The sequence below is a fragment of the Gambusia affinis genome, linkage group LG03 (genome assembly GCF_019740435.1).
Source record: "Gambusia affinis linkage group LG03, SWU_Gaff_1.0, whole genome shotgun sequence".
Classification (NCBI taxonomy): Eukaryota; Metazoa; Chordata; class Actinopteri; order Cyprinodontiformes; family Poeciliidae; genus Gambusia; species Gambusia affinis.
The window spans coordinates 32,288,709-32,308,009 of record NC_057870.1 but is presented as its reverse complement, the minus strand read 5'-3'; the positions used below and the strand labels follow the sequence as shown (position 1 = coordinate 32,308,009).

General features: G+C 51.6%; 1 protein-coding gene across 2 annotated transcripts; it reads left to right on the top strand.

Annotated features, from left to right (window-relative positions):
- Positions 1 to 4: 4 nt before the first annotated feature.
- LOC122828606 (FHF complex subunit HOOK interacting protein 2B-like) lies at positions 5 to 18,724 on the top strand. Of its 2 annotated transcripts, none has more exons than XM_044112306.1 (18): positions 5 to 186; positions 1,882 to 1,960; positions 2,055 to 2,140; positions 2,290 to 2,367; positions 2,449 to 2,553; positions 2,669 to 2,788; positions 2,858 to 2,989; positions 6,468 to 6,688; positions 6,762 to 6,843; positions 6,961 to 7,037; positions 7,112 to 7,268; positions 7,341 to 7,507; positions 7,580 to 7,690; positions 7,755 to 7,845; positions 9,491 to 9,634; positions 9,715 to 9,855; positions 9,935 to 10,035; positions 15,045 to 18,724. In XM_044112306.1, exons 1-18 carry the CDS (start codon positions 136 to 138, stop codon positions 15,202 to 15,204), a joined length of 2,103 nt encoding a protein of 700 aa, XP_043968241.1. In that variant the 5' UTR covers positions 5 to 135; the 3' UTR covers positions 15,205 to 18,724. The 2 variants fall into 2 exon arrangements, with proteins under 2 accessions (XP_043968241.1, XP_043968242.1); XM_044112307.1 differs by having other exon boundaries at positions 57 to 186; positions 1,866 to 1,960.
- Positions 18,725 to 19,301: the final 577 nt, after the last annotated feature.

The window sequence follows — 19,301 nt, the reverse complement described above, 5'->3', positions numbered from 1 at the left end:
TGATTGCGGTTGTAATTTGAAAGCTCAGACCGGAAGTTGTGAGGTGGCCGTGGCTGCGGGTCAGGGTTCGGGTCTTGGTGAGGCAGTAAACCCAACCGGACTGGCCCGGACGGGACCTGACCTGGTTCTGGGAGGATGGAGATGTTCAGCAAGCTGAGCGGCATGCTGCTGAATGCACTAGAGACGGTGAGTCAGCGGAAGTTGGCATTATGTGCTTCCGGTGGTCATTAAAAAGTTAAATTGTAGGAACAGAGACGGAGGACAGGGACAGGAGGACATGGAGACAACATGTCCCCATCTCCGTCTGTCCTCCCCGGTGTTCGCAGAAGAGCTCAGCTGCAGTTTTCTTCTGGGAATGTCAGGAATGTAGCTGGAAGGTAGCTGCTGCTAATGCTAACTGTTTACCTGGAACTGAGCATGCGCAGTGGCTGAAACTGTTTAAAGTTTAGAAGTACATCTGAAATTAGTTTATCCGTTGAATTCTAAAGGGACTAATGAACAGATGTCATGCCGGGTGAGGTTCGGTACCATTTACAGACACACCGTCTGCTACCAGAAAGCTGCTCAGTACAGATTATCGCAGTTGTGAGTTTAATCACGGAACACAATCGTTACGTTTTGTTACGGAATGAACGTGAATTAGCAGCTCGTTTCTCTGAAGAACCGACAGTAATAAAGAGAAACGCAGAGAAGCTGGTCAGAGATCTGAGCTGCTGTTCTGCGGTGTAAAACACCAGAATTACATTAGCTTGGTGTGATGGGAATTTTATTTTTCATTTGAATTTAAAAAATAAAGTTCATAATCTAAGTCTTCATCATTATGATTGGGCCAGAAAAAAATATTTATAAGACAAAATAAAATATCTGGGATTATTTAGTCCATTACAAGCAGAACCTCGAGGTTCTCTGTTGCTCAGTATTACTGGAAATCAGCGGAGAAATGACTGCAGGTGCTGCTGCGCTCCAGACCGTAATACAGAGAATCTCGCCACTGGACCAGAACCGAATCAGAACCAGAATCACACATTAACCAGTTAGAGAGCAACTTGCCATTGGAAAGTGCTGTAAGATGCCATTGTGGAGCTCTGGTAACTGTTTCTGTGTCCTGCCGTAGTTTCCATCGACCACCAACAGATAAGGAAACAAAAAGAATTTGGCTAAAACTTCTAAACTTGAACAGAGAACCCAAAATGCTTTATGTGCTCGTTTCATTGTGTGGACAACAAAACACATATTTTGTAGCCTAAAAGCTCTGACGAAAGCCGGTTAGCGAGTTGCTAGCATGTAAAATAATTGCGGCTCCGGTTTTAGGCGGAAGTCGCGGCCATAAATCACACAAAGCCTCATGGGGGCTCGGAATAAGGTGGATAATAAGCTATCAGAGACTCAAAAGCGTCTAGATCGGGGTGAGCACTCCTGGTCCTGGAGGTCCGGTGTCCTGCAAGTCTTAGAGTCTCCCTGATCCAACAACCTGAATCCAACAGCTGAATCTCCTCCTCAGTGCAGTCGGGTTCTCCTGGGTCCTGCTAAAAGTCGCAGGAGGCCGGTTCTTCAGAGCTGGACTTGCCCACCCCTGGTCTAGATTAAACAATGTTCCATGTCTGTAAGTCATCTGGAGAAAGCTTGAAATGTGTCATGATGAATCAGAATTTCAGTTCTACAAAGTTTTGCTGAGTCATTATTTACTTTGAAACTATCTGCAGTTTAATTAGCCTCAGTCAAATCTTGTATTTCTCATGTCTTAACATACGCTCAAGATATCTTTAATTAGAATTATGACCAGTCAGAACAGAAAGGGAGATAATTGAAGTTGACAGTAATTATTATTAAATCAGTTCATATTTCTTCTAACTTCATGAATCTAGAGCTGATGTTTTCCAGAGAGAGCCGACCGCCGACCTGCTGGACTCTTTCATCGACCACTGGAGATCCATCACCAACTACTACATTCAGACCACAGGTGAGCAGCCTCACCCGCAGCCTCACCCGCAGCCTCACCCGCAGCCTCACCCGCAGCCTCACCCGCAGCCTCACCTGACTCTGTGTGTGTGCAGATGACAGCCGCCCCGCCTCTCAGACTGACATCCCGTGGCGTCTCAGGCAGATGACTGATATCCTGGTGTATGAGGAAAAGCAGCAGGTGACTAGCTCCGCCCACACACCTGTAACCATGGCAACAAAGCTGTCTGACCTCACTGGGCGTCACCTTGATTTCCTTGAGTCACATCTCGGCCCGGTCCCGCCTTGGTCCAGGCCCGATCCGGTCTCACTGCCTGTCTGCTTGTCCAGGAGGAACCGGGTCGCTGCCTGGAGTTCCTGCTGCAGAACCGGCTTCTGGAGACGCTCTGCACCTTGGGGAAGGCTCAGGTAGGCTCACCTGGTGCTGCCGGGTCCAAACCAGAACCAGAACCTGCAGCCGTGTCTCACGCTCTTCCTCCTCTTTCTCAGTACCTTCCAGGGATGAGCCAGCAGGTGCTGCTCTTCTTCTTCAGGCTGCTCTCTCGGATGCAGAAGCCTCTGCTGCAGCTGGTCCCCGTCCACTCACCTGTACAGGTGAGCAGGAAATCTACCTGTGAACAGCCTCATTCCTGGGGCAGGAGTCGGTGGGCGGGGCCAGCTACCTGGGGGAGTTGTGTCACGTCACTTCCTGTTTGTGCTCTGCCCACAGAAGCTGATTGGCCGCTGTGCTCTTCCTGGTTCCTGCACTGAGAAGGAGGAAGCTCAGTTTTTATTGGCTGTTTGCTCCAGAGTGTCACAGGATCCACACATGCTCAGATACATCCTGCAGGTGAGCAGCACATTACATCACTTCCTGTTAATGGGTTATTACATCACATCCTGCTGTTGCTGTTTCCAGGCCCCAGACAGACTGGCGGTGTCCAATCAGAGCCCAGATGCAGCCAGCAGCCAATCAGACGCCTCTTCCTCCAGCGCCGTCCAATCAGAGCGTGGGCTGCTGTGGGTTCTGCTGCAGCTCAGCAGCAGCCAGGTGGGTTAGTGGTTCTGTTGGACCCAGCAGAACTGCCCAGGTCCACTACATGTTCTCCCTGTGCGTGCTGGGTTCTCTTTGGGTTCCTCCCACAGTCCAGAAACATGACTGACCAATTAACGTCAAGTTAATTGGTCTGTATAAATTCTCCCTAGGTGTGAGTGCATGGTTGTTTGTCCTGTCTGTTTCTGTGTTGCCCTGCGATGGACCCGTCCAGGTGACTCTAACACCAGAACCCCTCTGGACCCCGATGGGATGGAAGAAAATGGATGGATGGATAATATTAACTCTAATAACTGCAGTAATAAAAATAAACAATATAACCAAGAATTAAAATCATTAGAGAGACAAATTAAATCTAGTGAAGCAGAACTTTATCAGAGCAATGATCATACAAAATTACATAAACTGACTGTTTTAAGAACCAGATATGATAAATTAACGACAGAGAAAGTGGCAAAAAACTTAATGTGGACTAAACAAGCATTTTATGATCAAGGAGAAAAGGCTGGTAAATTATTGGCTTGGAGGATAAAACGAATGCAAGCAGAAAGAACAATTAACAGCATAAAATTAAAATCAGACATTTTAACCACAGACCCTTCAGAAATAAATGAAAATTTTAGAGAATTCTATAAAACCTTGTATAAATCTGAATATTCTGGAAACGAAGAAGCACAAACCGCATTTCTTAATCAATTAAAATTCAAAACCCTTTTAGAGGAGAAAACAACTCTTGATAGTCCTTTAACAGTGAAAGATCTATCTGAAGCAATAGACAGCATGAACAGCAGTAAAACACCAGGTCCTGATGGGCTTCCAATAGAAAACATTTAAAAATAAATGAATCCCACCACTTCTCAACATGTATGAGGAATCATATGCAGCTGGAATATTCCCAGAATCACTGAGGTTAGATACAATAACTCTTTTGCTAAAACCAAACAAACCCCCGACTGAATTCTCCTCTTATAGAGGAATCAGTCTTATGGGATGTGAGACAAAGATTTTGTGTAAAGCATCTCTAGGAGATTAGATAAATATCTTCCCAATATAATAATGGATTATCAACAAGGATTTATTAAAACAAGACAAGGCTACCATAATATAAGACGGGTTGTTAATGTATTGCATGAAAAACATAATTGTAAAAACACAGCGATGTCATCATTGGACGCACGTCAAGCTTTTGATAGAATAGAGTGGAATTATCTGTTTAAAGAGCCCCAAATATGGATTTGGTGAAACCTTTCTGAAATGGATAAGACTACTATTTACTGATCCCACAGCACAAGTTTTAACCAATAATAACATGTCAAAACCTTTTCATTTACAGCGGTCAACCAGACTGGGTTGCCCCCGGTAACCACTGCGTTTTGTATTGGAATAGAAACTCTGGCGACGGCTGTTAGAGTAAATACAGAAACATCAGGAATTAAAACGTCTCATTTCCTTGTTTGCAGATGACATCATATTTTTCATAAGTAATTTGAAGATCAGAATTCCCAATTTATTAAATCTAATACAAGAATTCGGTGAATTTTCAGGATATAAAATTAATAATTTTAATCAGAGTTAATGTTTCTTAATGAAGATGAAAGGAGAAGTCCTATTGTGGTCACTCCATTCAAAACAACTACACTTGGGCTTTAAGGTCACCCATCCCTCAATGAAATAAGCACAATAAATTATGACCCCCTTGTGGAAAAAGTCACAGAAATGTTAAATCGATGGTCAAATTTGCCAATATCCATGATAGGTCGAATAAATTTATTAAAAATGACAATTTTGCCCAAATTTTTGTACTATTTTCAAACACTTCCATTGCCACTGTCAGATTCATTTTATGACAGTTTGGACAAACTATTTAATCATTTTATTTGGAGTAATAGGAAAGCAAGACTCCGTCTAAATCTACTCTATCTGCCCTATGAAAGAGGTGGACTTCACCTCCCTGACCTCAGATGGTGTTATATGGCCGCCAATTAACATCAGCTACTCGTTACTTTTGTCCAATGGCGCCTCCAGCTTGGCTACACATTGAACACAAATCTGTTCCAGGTTTCCCCTTAAACATCTTCCTATATTCTTCAGATATAAAGACACTTAAAAAAACACAAAGAACCCTTTCTTAAAAAATACAATTATAACTTGGCATGCAGCACATAAACATGTAGGTGACCGACCAGAACTATCACAATTCACCCCGATTTGGGGTAACGAAAGGTTCACCCCAGGAAAAAATGATGGAGGATTTAAACTATGGAAAACCAAAGGCATTCAGAAAATTAAAGACCTATATGCCGATGGCATGTTGCTTACATTTGATCAGTTATGCAAGAAGTATTTAATACCCCCAAAACATTTTTTTAAATATTTACAACTGAAAAATTATATGTCATCAAAACTGAAACGAATAGTTGACATTCCACCCTTAACAAAAATAGAAGAGGTGTGTTGGGGACTCAAAAGGGAAAGGTTTTATTTCAGTGTTCTATAATTTGTTGATGCTCTCCTCAAAGGATTCAGCAATTGATAAGTTAGAGGCTTGGAGAAGAGATACTCTTGAAGATATCGATGAGGAAGACTGGAATCAGCACAAAAACAAACGATAAACACACGATTTAAACTTCTGCAATATTAATGGCTTATGAGAACCTATATAACCCCAGTTAGGCTTCATCACATGTCCAGTGATATTCCAGACACTTGCACTAAATGCTTATTTGAAAAAGGAACTCTTCTCCATTGTTTGTGGGAATGTCGTAAAATCCAGAAGTTTTGGAGGGAGGTTATTAGATGTTTATCTGAATTGTTTAAGGTTAAAGTCCCATTAGAGGTTAGAATCTGTGTTCTAGGAATAAACCCAGTGGAATTTAAACAATCACAGACTAAAACTAAATTGATAGATTACGGACTTCTTCAAGCCAGAAGATCTATTGCATTATGCTGGAGGAGCATGGACGCCCCATGTGGAAGAAAGAAATCGCAAATTCACTCGGACTGGAAAGACTAACGTACATCGCCAAGGGCAAACGGCGAGACTCTGAGAACCTCTGGGAGCCAAATATGAGGATCATTGGGACTGAAGGCGGAGCTCATTAATGGGTGTCTTAAATAGATATCTTTACTACAGTTTTTATTTTCATTTTATCTTTGTTTTTTTCTGTCATAATCTAAAGTGTTTTATATATATTATAACAAATGCAGGTTTGAAGGGTGAATGTGTGAGTGAATGCAAGTGTGTATAAGTGTTTACAATGTTAAGTTTGTTTGTAAATGTCCTAAAAGAGAAAATTCAATAAAATATATTTGAAAAAAAAACCTCTAATAACTGCAGATTTTATTTATGATGCCCTTTAGGCTCTCAGAGCTTCTCTGGTTCTGACGGACCTGCTGTCTGTAATCACCATGGTTACCAATCAGGGACATGCAGATGCTGTGCTACCGTCCTCTGTCTGTCCTCTGTGTCCTCCAGAGGCCTGCAGTGCGTCTCAAGGCCTGTGAGGGGCTTCTACAGCTGGCGTCCCTCCTGGATGTTGTTCCTCCAGGTCCTCCAGGTCCTCCAGGGGAGCTGCAGGCTGCTGCAGCCCAGCTGGGGCAGCTGCTGGCTGGGCGGCTGCAGGAGCTCTACTCCCTGCTGCCTCTGGAGGAGCTGCAGGTTGCCGAGCTCAGGAGCTGGCCCCGCCCCTCATGGAGGTAGACGCCACCTGGTTGGCTCTCTGGTTGCCGTGGAAACATAGCCTCCTTTCTGACCCCTGTGTGTCCTCAGATCAGAGTCTGAAGCAGATCACATGACCCGTTTCCTCACCTGGTTCGACTTCCTGGATGAGCTGACGGCCGACGCTCCTCAGGTATGCTAACGTTGTGTGGTACAAGATACTCGGGTGCTATAGCACCACTATAGTCTAACATAGTACTACTCTAGTCTACTATAGTAGTACCACTCACGTCTGTGATTGGACGTCCAGGCGCTGTCCCTGCAGGTGTCCCAGTGCGTCCTCCAGCAGTGGCTCATGGAGACTCTTCATCCTCAGCTGCTGAATGAGTACGCTCTTCTCCTCTTTCTGCTTGTTTTCACCTGAGGGGGTGGAGCCTAATGTCCAGGTGCGTGTTGTCCAGGTGCGAGTGGACAGTCTTGGGGTCCACCTCTGTCCTCTGCTGCGTCGTCAGACTGGCCCGGTCTCCGTCTCTGCTGGACCGGCTTCTGGAGTTCTTGCTGAGGACGCCGTCCGTGCTGCAGCCACTTCTACGTCGCTGCGACCACACCTCTGACCAGGTGAGGCCGCAGGACACACCCACAAAGCCCCTCACCTGGCCACGGCGGCCCACCCAGTCTCTGTGTCCTCAGATCAGTGTGGCGTCTCTGTCTCTGGTGGACGAACTGCTGCAGAAGCCTCACAGGGACGTCCTGGACACGCTGGTGCTCGGCTTCCTGCAGAGCCGCCGTTACCTGTCCTCACCTGCGGGGGGCGCCGAGGACCGGCAGTCCGACAGCGACAGCAACGACAACAGCCAGTATGTCCGGCCGCGGTACGTGCCGCAGGCAAAGGGCCGTCCTCCCTCTGACGACTGTCTCCTGTCCCTCAGAGACCCGGAGGACGACCCGTTCTTCTCAGACGGGTTCCCTGACGACCACTTTCCTCCTCCTCGTCTTCATCAGCCCGCTGCTCCAGGCTCCACTGCTGACATCATCAACAGGTAACAGACCAGCTTCAGACTGACCGGACCGACCGGGACCGGACTGAACTCTGTCTGTGCCCAGTTTCCTGGGCCTGGTTCCGGTCCAGGTGCGGTCGGCCCAGCTGCTGCAGGACGGAGGCTACGAGTCGTACGTTCTCGACGCGCGTTCTTTGGTAAGAGACTCGCCTGCTGCTCCAGGCGCCGTCCAGGTGGGGTTACCAAGGTTACCTGTTTTTTTTAGGGTTTTTTTAGAACTTAAACTTTTATTATTTTTACAGAGCAATAATACAAACATACATCAACAGTACATAACACAATATGACATTTTCCATAAAATAAACATCTCAGCTTGTTATTTTACTGTTTCAGCATCACATTTATAGACTCAGAACCATACAATCCTAAAATAAGGAAACACTTTGGGCTGGATAACTAAACACCAAATGCCAAGAGACAAACATGTTGGGTTTATTTACATCAACATTGCTTCTGCTGGCCCCCAGCGCAGGATAAAAGTCTTTTTTTGAAGTCTTAATGAGTAGGTTATCTTTTCCATTCTATACAATTCCCTTACTTTTTGAACCCATAAGTCGTAGGAAAGAGGCTCCAGCTGCATCCACCTGATTGTGATGCATTTCAGGGCTGCTGTAAAAAGGACATTTAACAGAAATGCTTTGGCTCGTCCTTACAAACCATCTGGTAAAATACCAAGTAGCGCAACTGTAACATCCTTTGGTGTAACTCCTGGGAAGATATGGTTTATAGCTCTGTACACCTCAACCTAAAGTTTTGAAGTTTGGGGCATGACCAAACAATCTGTGTCTGATTGGGGACCAACACAAACTTGGTACTTTAGGATCCATCTTGGCAACCACATCTGGGGTCCTGAAATATCTGCTAATAATTTTCCATTTCTATTCCCGCCACCTATTTGAGTTTGTACCTCTGAGCCTCAGTCCAGACTCCCTCCCAGCCTCGTCAGAGATTATTTTGGCCGTCTCTGCCTCCCATCTTTGTTTGGTCCAAGTGGTTTCGTTAAGGTTCATTGACAGAAATACACTATATAACTTTGCTATTAATGTTTTATCTCCTCCCCCTTTCTGGTAATGGATTAGAAGGTTTTCTCTGTCGCTGCTCTGTTGTTTAACCCCCAGTGGAATATTGCTGTTGACATCCATTGCCTCTGTCTTATCAACATTTATTTTATAGCCAGAAAAATGTCCATAAACAGAAATCATTTCCCTCAGACGTGGTATTGATGATGTAGGATCAGACAGATACAGAAGTACATCATCTGCATACAGAGATATTTTGTGTTCCTCTGTGCCAATCAGAATCCCTTTAATTTCATCGTTGTCCCTGATAAGCTGGGCTAATGGCTCGATGCTAATTGCAAACAAAAGAGGTGACAAAGGACAGCTCTGTCTGCATCCGCGCTCCAACTGGAAACCTGCCGACCTGAAACCATTAACTCTTCCAGCCGCTTGTGGGATGAATATAATGTCTGGATCAATCTATGAACTTGGATGGTTACCTGTTTACCTGGGATCTGTAGAGGTCGGGGAGGTTCTGACCTGGATCAGGTAACAAACATGAACCTTCTGACTGAACATGGGGGTTCTGGTTCTGCTCTGCAGACAGAACCAGGTAAACCTCTCCAGGTGGAGGCTCCGCCCCTTCAGGTGTTTTGAAGTAGAGATGCATCTAAAGGTCGCAGGAGATTGGACCTCTTGGCCTCCAGGACCAAGAGTTTGATCATAAAACAAAAACCTGGTTACCTGTCAGGCTCAGCTCACCTGTGACTCCTCCCCCTACCAGGTGAGCCAGTGCCAGACTCTCTCTCTCCAGTGGGCGTGGCCACAGACTCCTCCTCCTACCTGCTCCTCAGGTGAGGAGGCACACTTCTTCGAGGGCCACCTGCTGAGAGTTCTGTTTGAACGTCTGGGACGCATGTTGCAGCAGGTGGGCTCCACTTTAGGTCCCCTATGTGCCAATCATCACCTGAGCCCCGACTCACCTGTGCAGGTGTTGTGTGTTGGCAGCCGTACGAGGTGAACCTGCAGCTGACGGCCGTCCTGTCCCGTCTGTGCGCCTTCAGCCACTCGCTGCTGGACGAGTACCTGCTGGACCCGTTCATCCACCTGTCCGCCGGCAGCCACTCACTGTTCGCCGTCCTGGTCAGGGTGAGTCGACCGTAGAGCCGGAGCAACCGGAGCCGCCCCGACTGGCTGCTCTGACTCACCTGTGTCCTGTGTCTCTCAGGTGGTGGGAGAGCTGATGGAGCGCATCCAGCAGGTACCCGACCTGCCGCAGCGCCTGCTGGACACCAGGAGACACCTGCTGGGACTCCACCTGGACGCCAGGTAACTGTCTCTGCAGAACAAGCAACCTGACCCTACATGGACCATCACCGGGTGGTGGAAGAGGCAACGTAGATGTCGACGTAGATGGCGACGTAGATGTCGACGTAGATGGCGACGTAGATGGCGACGTAGATGGCGACGTGTCGGCGTGAAAGGCGGCGTGAAAGCGGCGTGGAATGGCGGCGTAGATGGCGGCGGCGTGATGGCGGCGTGAAAGGCGGCGTGAAAGGCGGCGTGAATGGCGACGTAGATGGCGACGTAGATGGCGACGTAGATGGCGGCTGATGGCGGCGTGAATGGCGGCGTGATGGCGGCGTGAAGGCGGCGTGAATGTCGGCGTGAATGGCGGCGTGAATGGCGGCGTGAATGGCGGCGGCGTGAAGGCGGCGTGGATGTCGGCGTGGATGGCGGCGTGAATGTCGACGTGAAAGGCTGACGTGAAAGGCGGCGTGGAATGGCGGCGTGAATGGCGGCGTAGATGGCGGCGTGAATGTCGGCGTGAATGTCGACGTGAATGTCGGCGTGGATGGCGGCGTGGATGGCGGCGTGAATGTCGGCGTGGATGGCGGCGTAGATGGCGGCGTAGATGGCGGCGTGATGGCGGCGTGAAAGGCGGCGTGAATGGCGGCGTGAATGGCGGCGTGAATGGCGGCGTGAAGGCGGCGTAGATGGCGGCGTAGATGGCGGCGTGAATGGCGGCGTGAAGGCGGCGTAGATGTCGTGAATGGCGGCGTGAATGTCGACGTGAAAGCGGCGTGAAAGCGGCGTGAATGGCGGCGTAGATGGCGGCGTGATGGCGGCGTAGATGTCGGCGTGAATGTCGGCGTGATGTCGGCGTAGATGGCGGCGTAGATGGCGGCGTGAATGTCGGCGTGAATGGCGGCGTGAATGGCGGCGTAGATGGCGGCGTGAAGGCGGCGTGAATGTCGGCGTGAATGGCGGCGTAGATGTCGGCGTGAAGGCGGCGTGAAAGGCGGCGTGAATGGCGGCGTAGATGGCGGCGTAGATGGCGGCGTAGATGGCGGCGGCGTGAATGTCGGCGTGGAATGTCGGCGTGAATGTCGGCGTGAATGTCGGCGTAGATGGCGGCGTGATGTCGGCGTGAAGGCGACGTGAAGGCGGCGTGAATGTCGGCGTAGATGGCGGCGTAGATGGCGGCGTAGATGGCGGCGTGAATGGCGGCGTAGATGGCGGCGTGAATGTCGGCGTGAAAGCGGCGTGAATGTCGGCGTGGATGGCGGCGTAGAATGGCGGCGTGAATGTCGGCGTGAATGTCGGCGTAGATGGCGGCGTAGATGGCGGCGTGAATGGCGGCGTGAAAGGCGGCGTGGATGTCGGCGTGAATGTCGGCGTGAAAGCGCGGCGTGAATGTGTCGTGAAAGGCGACGTGATGTCGGCGTGAATGTCGGCGTGAATGGCGGCGTAGATGGCGGCGTGAATGTCGGCGTGAATGTCGACGTGAATGGCGGCGTAGATGGCGGCGTGAATGGCGGCGTGGATACCGACGTGAAAGCGGCGTGAATGTCGGCGTGAATGGCGGCGTGAATGTGTCGGCGTGGATGGCGGCGTAGATGGCGGCGTGGATGTGTCGGCGTAGAATGGCGGCGTGATGGCGGCGTGAAGGCGGCGTGGATGTCGGCGTGAATGTCGACGTGAAAGGCGGCGTGAATGTCGACGTGAAGGCGGCGTAGATGTCGGCGTAGATGTCGGCGTGAATGGCGGCGTGAATGGCGGCGTGAATGTCGGCGTGAAAGGCGGCGTGAATGTCGGCGTAGAATGGCGGCGTAGATGTCGGCGTGAATGTCGGCGTAGATGGCGGCGTAGATGGCGGCGTGAATGTCGGCGTAGATGGCGGCGTGAATGGCGGCGTGAATGGCGGCGTAGATGGCGGCGTGAATGCGGCGTGAATGTCGGCGTGAATGGCGACGTGAAGGCGGACGTGAGAAGCGGCGTGAATGTCGGCGTGAATGTCGGCGTGAATGTCGGCGTGAATGGCGGCGTGAATGGCGGCGTGATGGCGGCGTGAATGTCGGCGTGAATGTCGACGTGAAGAAGCGGCGTGAATGTCGGGCGTGAAAGCGACGTGATATGCGACGTAGATGGCGACGTAGATGGCGACGTAGATGTCGACGTAGATGGCGACGTAGATGGCGACGTAGATGGCGACGTAGATGTCGACGTAGATGGCGACGTAGATGGCGACGTAGATGGCGACGTAGATGTCGACGTAGAAGGCGACGTGAAAGCGGCGTGAATGGCGGCGTGAATGGCGGCGTAGATGGCGACGTGAAAGCGGCGTGAAAGCGGCGTGAATGGCGGCGTAGATGGCGGCGTAGATGGCGGCGTGAATGGCGGCGTAGATGGCGGCGTGAATGGCGGCGTGAATGGCGGCGTGAAGCGGCGTGAATGTGGCGTGAATGGCGGCGTGAATGGCGGCGTGGTGAATGGCGGCGTGAAGGCGGCGTAGATGTCGGCGTAGATGGCGGCGTGAATGTCGACGTGAAGCGGCGTGAAAGGCGGCGTAGATGGCGGCGTGGATGGCGGCGTAGATGGCGGCGTGAATGTCGGCGTGGATGTCGGCGTGAATGTCGACGTGAATGGCGGCGTGAATGGCGGCGTAGATGTCGGCGTGAATGGCGGCGTAGATGGCGGCGTGAATGGCGGCGTGAATGGCGGCGTGAAAGCGGCGTAGATGGCGGCGTGGATGGCGGCGTAGATGGCGGCGTGGCGGCGTGAATGGCGGCGTGGAATGGCGGCGTAGATGGCGGCGTGAAGCGGCGTGAATGTCGGCGTGAATGGCGGCGTGAATGTCGGACGTGGAAGGCGACGTGAAAGGCGGCGTGGATGGCGGCGTAGATGGCGGCGTGAATGGCGGCGTGGATGTCGGCGTGAATGTCGGCGTGAATGTCGGCGTAGATGGCGGCGTGGATGGCGGACGTGGATGTCGGCGTGAATGGCGGACGTAGATGGCGGCGTGAATGGCGGCGTGAAGGCGGCGTAGATGTCGGCGTGGATGGCGGCGTGAATGTATGACGTGAAAGCGGCGTGAAAGGCGGCGTGATGGCGGCGTAGATGGCGGCGTAGATGGCGGCGTGGATGGCGGCGTGAATGTCGGCGTGGATGTCGGCGTGAATGTCGGCGTGGATGTCGGCGTGAATGGCGGCGTAGATGTCGACGTGAAAGCGACGTGAAGGCGGCGTAGATGTCGGCGTGAATGGCGGCGTAGATGGCGGCGTGAATGGCGGCGTAGATGGCGGCGTAGATGGCGGCGTGGATGGCGTGAATGTCGATGTGGCGGGGCGACGTAGATGTCGACGTAGATGGCGACGTAGATGGCGGCGTGAATGTCGGCGTGAATGTCGCGGCGTGAATGGCGGCGTGATGGCGGCGTGAATGGCGGCGTGAAGGCGGCGTGAATGTCGGCGTGAATGTATCGACGTGAAAGCGACGTGAATGTCGACGTGGGGCGGCGTGAATGTCGGCGTGAATGTCGGCGTAGAATGGCGGACGTGATGGCGGCGTGATGTGCGTGGATGTCGGCGTGAATGGCGGCGTGAATGGCGGCGTAGATGGCGGCGTGAATGTCGGCGTGAAGGCGGCGTGAATGCGGCGTGAATGGCGGCGTGAATGTCGCGGCGTAGATGGCGGCGTAGATGGCGGCGTGTCGACGTGGATAGATGGCGGCGTGAATGGCGGCGTGAAGGCGGCGTGGATGTCGGCGTGAATGTCGGACGTGAAAGCGGCGTGATGTCGGCGTGAAAGGCGGCGTGGAATGTCGACGTGAATGTCGGCGTGAATGGCGGCGTAGATGGCGGCGTGAATGTCGGCGTGAAAGGCGGCGTGATGTCGGCGTGATGGCGGCGTGAATGTCGGCGTGAATGTCGGCGTAGATGGCGGCGTGAATGGCGGCGTGAATGTCGGCGTGATGGCGGCGTGGATGGCGGCGTAGATGGCGGCGTGAATGGCGGCGTAGATGTCGGCGTGAATGTCGGCGTGAATGGCGGCGTGAAAGGCGGCGTGAAAGGCGGCGTGAATGTCGGCGTGAATGTCGGCGTGAATGTCGGCGTGGATGGCGGCGTAGATGGCGGCGTGGATGGCGGCGTGAATGTCGGCGTGAATGTGGCGTGAAGGCGGCGTGAATGTCGGCGTGAAAGCGGCGTGAATGTCGGCGTAGATGGCGGCGTGAATGGCGGCGTGAATGTCGGCGTGAATGGCGGCGTGAAAGGCGGCGTGAATGTCGGCGTGAATGGCGGCGTGGATGTCGGCGTGAATGTGTCGGCGTGAAGGCGGCGTGAATGTCGGCGTGAATGTCGGCGTGAATGTCGGCGTGAATGGCGGCGTGATGGCGGCGTGAATGTCGGCGTGAATGGCGGCGTGAATGGCGGCGTGAATGTCGGCGTGGATGGCGGCGTAGATGGCGGCGTGAATGGCGGCGTGAATGGCGGCGTGAAGGCGGCGTGAATGTCGACGTGAATGTCGGACGTGAATGGCGGCGTAGATGGCGGCGTGATGGCGGCGTAGATGGCGGCGTGAATGGCGGCGTGAATGGCGGCGTGGATGTCGGCGTGGATGGCGGCGTAGATGGCGGCGTGAATGTCGGCGTGAATGGCGGCGTGAATGTCGGCGTGAATGCGGCGTAGATGGCGGCGTGAATGGCGACGTGAAGGCGGCGTATATGTCGGCGTGATGTCGACGTGAATGTCGGCGTGAATGGCGGCGTGAATGGCGGCGTGGATGGCGGCGTGGATGTCGGCGTGAATGGCGGCGTAGATGGCGGCGTAGATGTCGGCGTGGAATGTCGGCGTGAATGTCGGCGTGAAAGCGGACGTGGATGTCGACGTGAAAGGCGGCGTGAATGTCGGCGTGAATGTCGGCGTGAATGTCGACGTAGATGGCGACGTAGATGGCGACGTAGATGGCGACGTAGATGGTATTAGGTTCTCCTGGTACCAGCTGATCAGCTGACTGATGATGTCACTCACCTGTCTGGTTTGTGGGTGTGTCCTCAGACCGGAGCACCTGGCTCTGCTCCAGGGCATCATCGTCCTAGAGGAGTTCTGCAAGGAGCTGGCGGCCATCGCTTTCGTCAAGATGCCTCTGGACCGGAACCACGACCGCTTCTGCTCAGGGCCCGAATCAGCCGGACCAGAACCGGCTAAAAGATCTTGATTGGACACTGATCAGCACCTGCTCAAAAGTCCCGCCCACTCCCCCTGCAGCCAGTCGGAGCAGAGGAATGGGACGAGAGCTCATTGGATGTTTTCCTCATTTCTACTATTGGAGCCAGCTGACCCAGTTCTGATCAGAACTGATCAGAACTGATCAGTTCTGATCAGTTCTGATCAGAACTGATCAGAACCTGTTTTAACATAATGAGTTTTACGTATTTTAGCTTCACAAAGTTCTGCTGTTCGCCAAAGATCAAACGAGTTTGCCTACAAAGCAAAGAGGTCCACAGAGGACTCTGTATCTACAGCACTTCATGCCGCTCTGATCCTCTTAGAGAAGCAGGGGAGCTACATCAGAATGCTCTTTGTGGACTTCAGATCGCCACAGGGTTGTGTGCTCAGCCCACTTCTCAACACCCTCTACACTCATGACTGTGTCTCCAACCAGCAACAAGATCATAAAGTTTGCAGATGACACGACTGTTGTTGGTTTCATCTCAGACGGGAAGGTGGAGCTGGAGGACAGGATGAGGTGAAGCGACTGTCAGAGTGGTGCAAAGTCAATAACCTGCTCCTCTACATCTCCAAAACAAAAGAGCTGGTGATCGACTTCAGGAAGAACAAAACGGACATCCAGCCTCTCACCATCAGTGGGACCTGTGTGGAGAGGGTCCCAGTGTTCAAGTTTCTGGACATGGAGTTGGAGGACAAGCTAACCTGGAGCATCAACACCAAGGAGCTGCTGAAGAAGCACAGCAGAGACTGAACTTTCTGAGAATCCTCCAGAAGAACTGTCTCCCCCCAGACCTGCTGCAGGCCTTCTGTCACTGCACCATAGAGAGTGTGCTCACGTACAGTCTGTGTGTCTGGTACGGCAGCAGCACATCCTCGGACAAGAAGGCGCTCCAGAGGGATGTCAGGGCAGCAGAGAGAACCATAGGCTGCCCCCTCCCCACCATCCATCCATCTTCTTCGGCTTTTCCGGGGTCGGGTCGCGGGGGTAGCAGCTTCAGAAGGGAGGCTCAAACTTCCCTCTCCCCAGCCACTTCCACCAGCTCCTCCGGAGGAATCCCAAGGCGTTCCCAGGCCAGCCGAGAGACATAGTCCCTCCAGCGTGTCCTGGGTCTTCCCCGGGGTCTCCTCCCAGTGGGATGTGCCCGGAACACCTCACCAGGGAGGTGTCCAGGAGGCATCCTGACCAGATGCTCCTCAACTGGCCCCTCTCGATGTGAAGGAGCAGCAGCTCTACTCTGAGTCCCTCCTGGATGACTGAGCTTCTCTCTCTAAGGGAGAGCCCAGACACCCTACGGAGAAAACCCATTTCGGCCGCTTGTATCCATGATCTCGTTCTTTTGGTCATGACCCAAAGCTCATGACCATAGATGAGGGTGGGAACGTAGATCAACTGGTAAATCGAGAGCTTCGCTTTTTGGCTCAGCTCTCTCTTCACCACGACGGACCGGTACAACGCCCGCTTGACGGCAGACGCTGCACCAATCCGCCTGTCGATCTCCCGCTTTCTTCTTCCCCCATTCGTGAACAAGATCCCGAGATACTTGAACTCCTCCACTTGGGGCAGGACACCCCCCCTGACCCGGAGAAGGCACTCTACCCTTTTCCGGCTCAAGACCATGGAATCGGGTTTGGAGGCACTGATCGCCATCCCAGCCGCTTCACACTCGGCTGCAAACCGCTCCAGTGAGAGCTGCAGATCACGACCTGATGAAGCCAAAAGGACCACATCATCCGCAAAAAGCAGAGATTTGATCCTAAGGCCACCAAAACGGATCCCCTCAACACCTTGGCTGGTCCAGAGATTCTGTCCATAAAAGTAATGAACAGAATCGGTGACAAAGGGCAGCCCTGGCAGAGTCCAACTCTCACCGGAAACGAGCCCGACTTACTGCCGGCAATGTGGACCAGACTCTGACACCGGTCCTACAGGGACCTGACAGCCCGTATCAAGGAGCCCGGTACCCCATACTCCTGGAGAACCCCCACAGGGCTCCCCGAGGGACACGGTCGAACGCCTTCTCCAAGTCCACAAAACACATGTAGACTGGTTGGGTGAACTCCCAGAACCCTCCAGGACCTGCTGAGGGTGTAGAGCTGGTCCAGTGTTCCACGACCAGAACCAGAACCACACTGCTGTTCCTGAATCCGAGGTTCAACAATCCGACAGACCCTCCTCTCCAGAACCCCCGAATAGACCTTGCCAGGGAGGCTTAAGAGTGTGACCCCCCTGTAATTGGAGCACACCCTCCAGCCCCCCTTTTTGAACAGGGGGACCACCACCCCGGTCTGCCAATCCAGGGGAACTGCCCCCGATGTCCATGCGATATTGAAGAGTCGCGTTAGCCAACACAACCCTACAACATCCAAAGCCTTGAGGAACTCCGGGCGGCTCTCATCCCCCCCCGGGGCCCTGCCACCGAGGAGCTTTTTGACCACCTCGGCGACCTCGACCCCAGAGATTGGAGAGCCCAACCCAGAGTCCCCAGGCTCAGCTTCCACAATAGAAGGCATGTTGGTGGGATTGAGGAGGTCTTCGAAGTATTCTGCCCACCGGCCTACAATGTACCGAGTTGAGGTCAGCAGCACACCATCCCCACTGTAGACAGTGTTGGTGCTGCACTGCTTCCCCCTCCTGAGACGCCGGATGGTGGACCAGAATCGCCTCGAAGCCGTATGGAAGTCTTTCTCCATGGACTCTCCAAACTCCTCCCAGACCCGAGTTTTTGCCTCAGCAACCACCTGGGTCGCATGCCGCTTCGCCTGCCAGGACCCATCAGCTGCTTCCGGAGTCCCACAGGCCAAAAAGGCCCGATAGGACTCCTTCTTCAGCCTGACGGCTTCCCTCACCGAAGGTGTCCACCAACGGGTTCGAGGGTTGCCGCCGCGACAGGCACCGACAACCTTGTGTCCACAGCTCAGATGAGCCGCCTCGACAATGGAGCCAGGGAACACGGTCCACCTCCCCACCATGGAACAGATTTACACTTCCAGGCTCCACAACAAAGTTCTGGACATTTTAAATGACTCTTCACAGCCTGGCCATGGTCTCTTCCAGCTGCTGCCATCAGGCAAGAGATACAGAGCAATAAAAACCAGGACAAATCACCTGAAAACAGTTTCTACCTGATGACAATCATGGCACTAAATTTAAAGACATAAGAACTTCTGCTCTTGACATCACTCTGTTAAAAATGTAAACTCTGTTAAAAATGTAAACTCTGTTAAAAATGTAAACTCTGTTAAAAATGTAAACTCTGTTAAAAATGTAAACTCTGTTAAAAATGTAAACTCTGTTAAAAATGTAAACTCTGTTCACTCTGATACCTCCAGGCGCTGCAACCATCTTCTGATGTCTATTTATTTCTCATTTTGTGTTTGTTTCTTTATCTTTTTATGTATGTATATTTATATTGTGTTGTGTATGTGTATATAACCTGAACTTTAACTCCAGTTCAGCACGTTGTAATCTGTTGATGACAATGACTAATGAATCTTATTTTATCTTCTGTTCTTGTTCTAATAATATTTTGCATTTTCAGCCTGATATCTGTTGTCTGTCTTTTATTTAGGAATCCTGTTTGGTCCAAATCGATTATGTCCGGCAGAACTTCCTCTAGACGTCTAGTCATAACTGCTGTAAATAATATTTGGTTCAATCTAATTGATCTTTTCCTTCCTTTGGAATAACTGCAGTGAAAGTTTCCCTCCTGGCGTTTCTCCCTCTTTTAATAGCCAATTGTATTTTTTAACAAGGGGATCAATGGTTTTCTTAAATGTTTGTAAAAGTGTAGCAGAGTCAGATCAGTGACTCTGAACCAAACTCAGATCTAAACATTTAGATTTTGGTTTGACTCTCTGGGTCTCAACAGTTTATTTTCAGAGAAAAACTCGTTTGTTGTTCTTCACAGTACCTGTCATTTTTGGTCCTGCAGCTTGAAGACAATAAAAAATGTAAACCACATTTTACGTTACATTTAACTGTAACTTTTTCAACTTGCTAAAGTTCCTCTTAAAACATTCCCCGTTTCTGGTCCCTCAGTAATGAGACGGATTTCCTCCGTTGGCTGAAACGGATTTTATTTT

Excerpts from the sequence above, each read along its gene's own strand:
- LOC122828606 (XM_044112306.1), top strand. The coding sequence starts at position 136 with ATGGAGATGTTCAGCAAGCTGAGCGGCATGCTGCTGAATGCACTAGAG. Across the intron at positions 187-1,881 it reads TGCTGAATGCACTAGAGACG|AGAGAGCCGACCGCCGACCT; the intron begins GTGAGTCAGCGG and ends GATGTTTTCCAG. Across the intron at positions 2,368-2,448 it reads GCACCTTGGGGAAGGCTCAG|TACCTTCCAGGGATGAGCCA; the intron begins GTAGGCTCACCT and ends CCTCTTTCTCAG.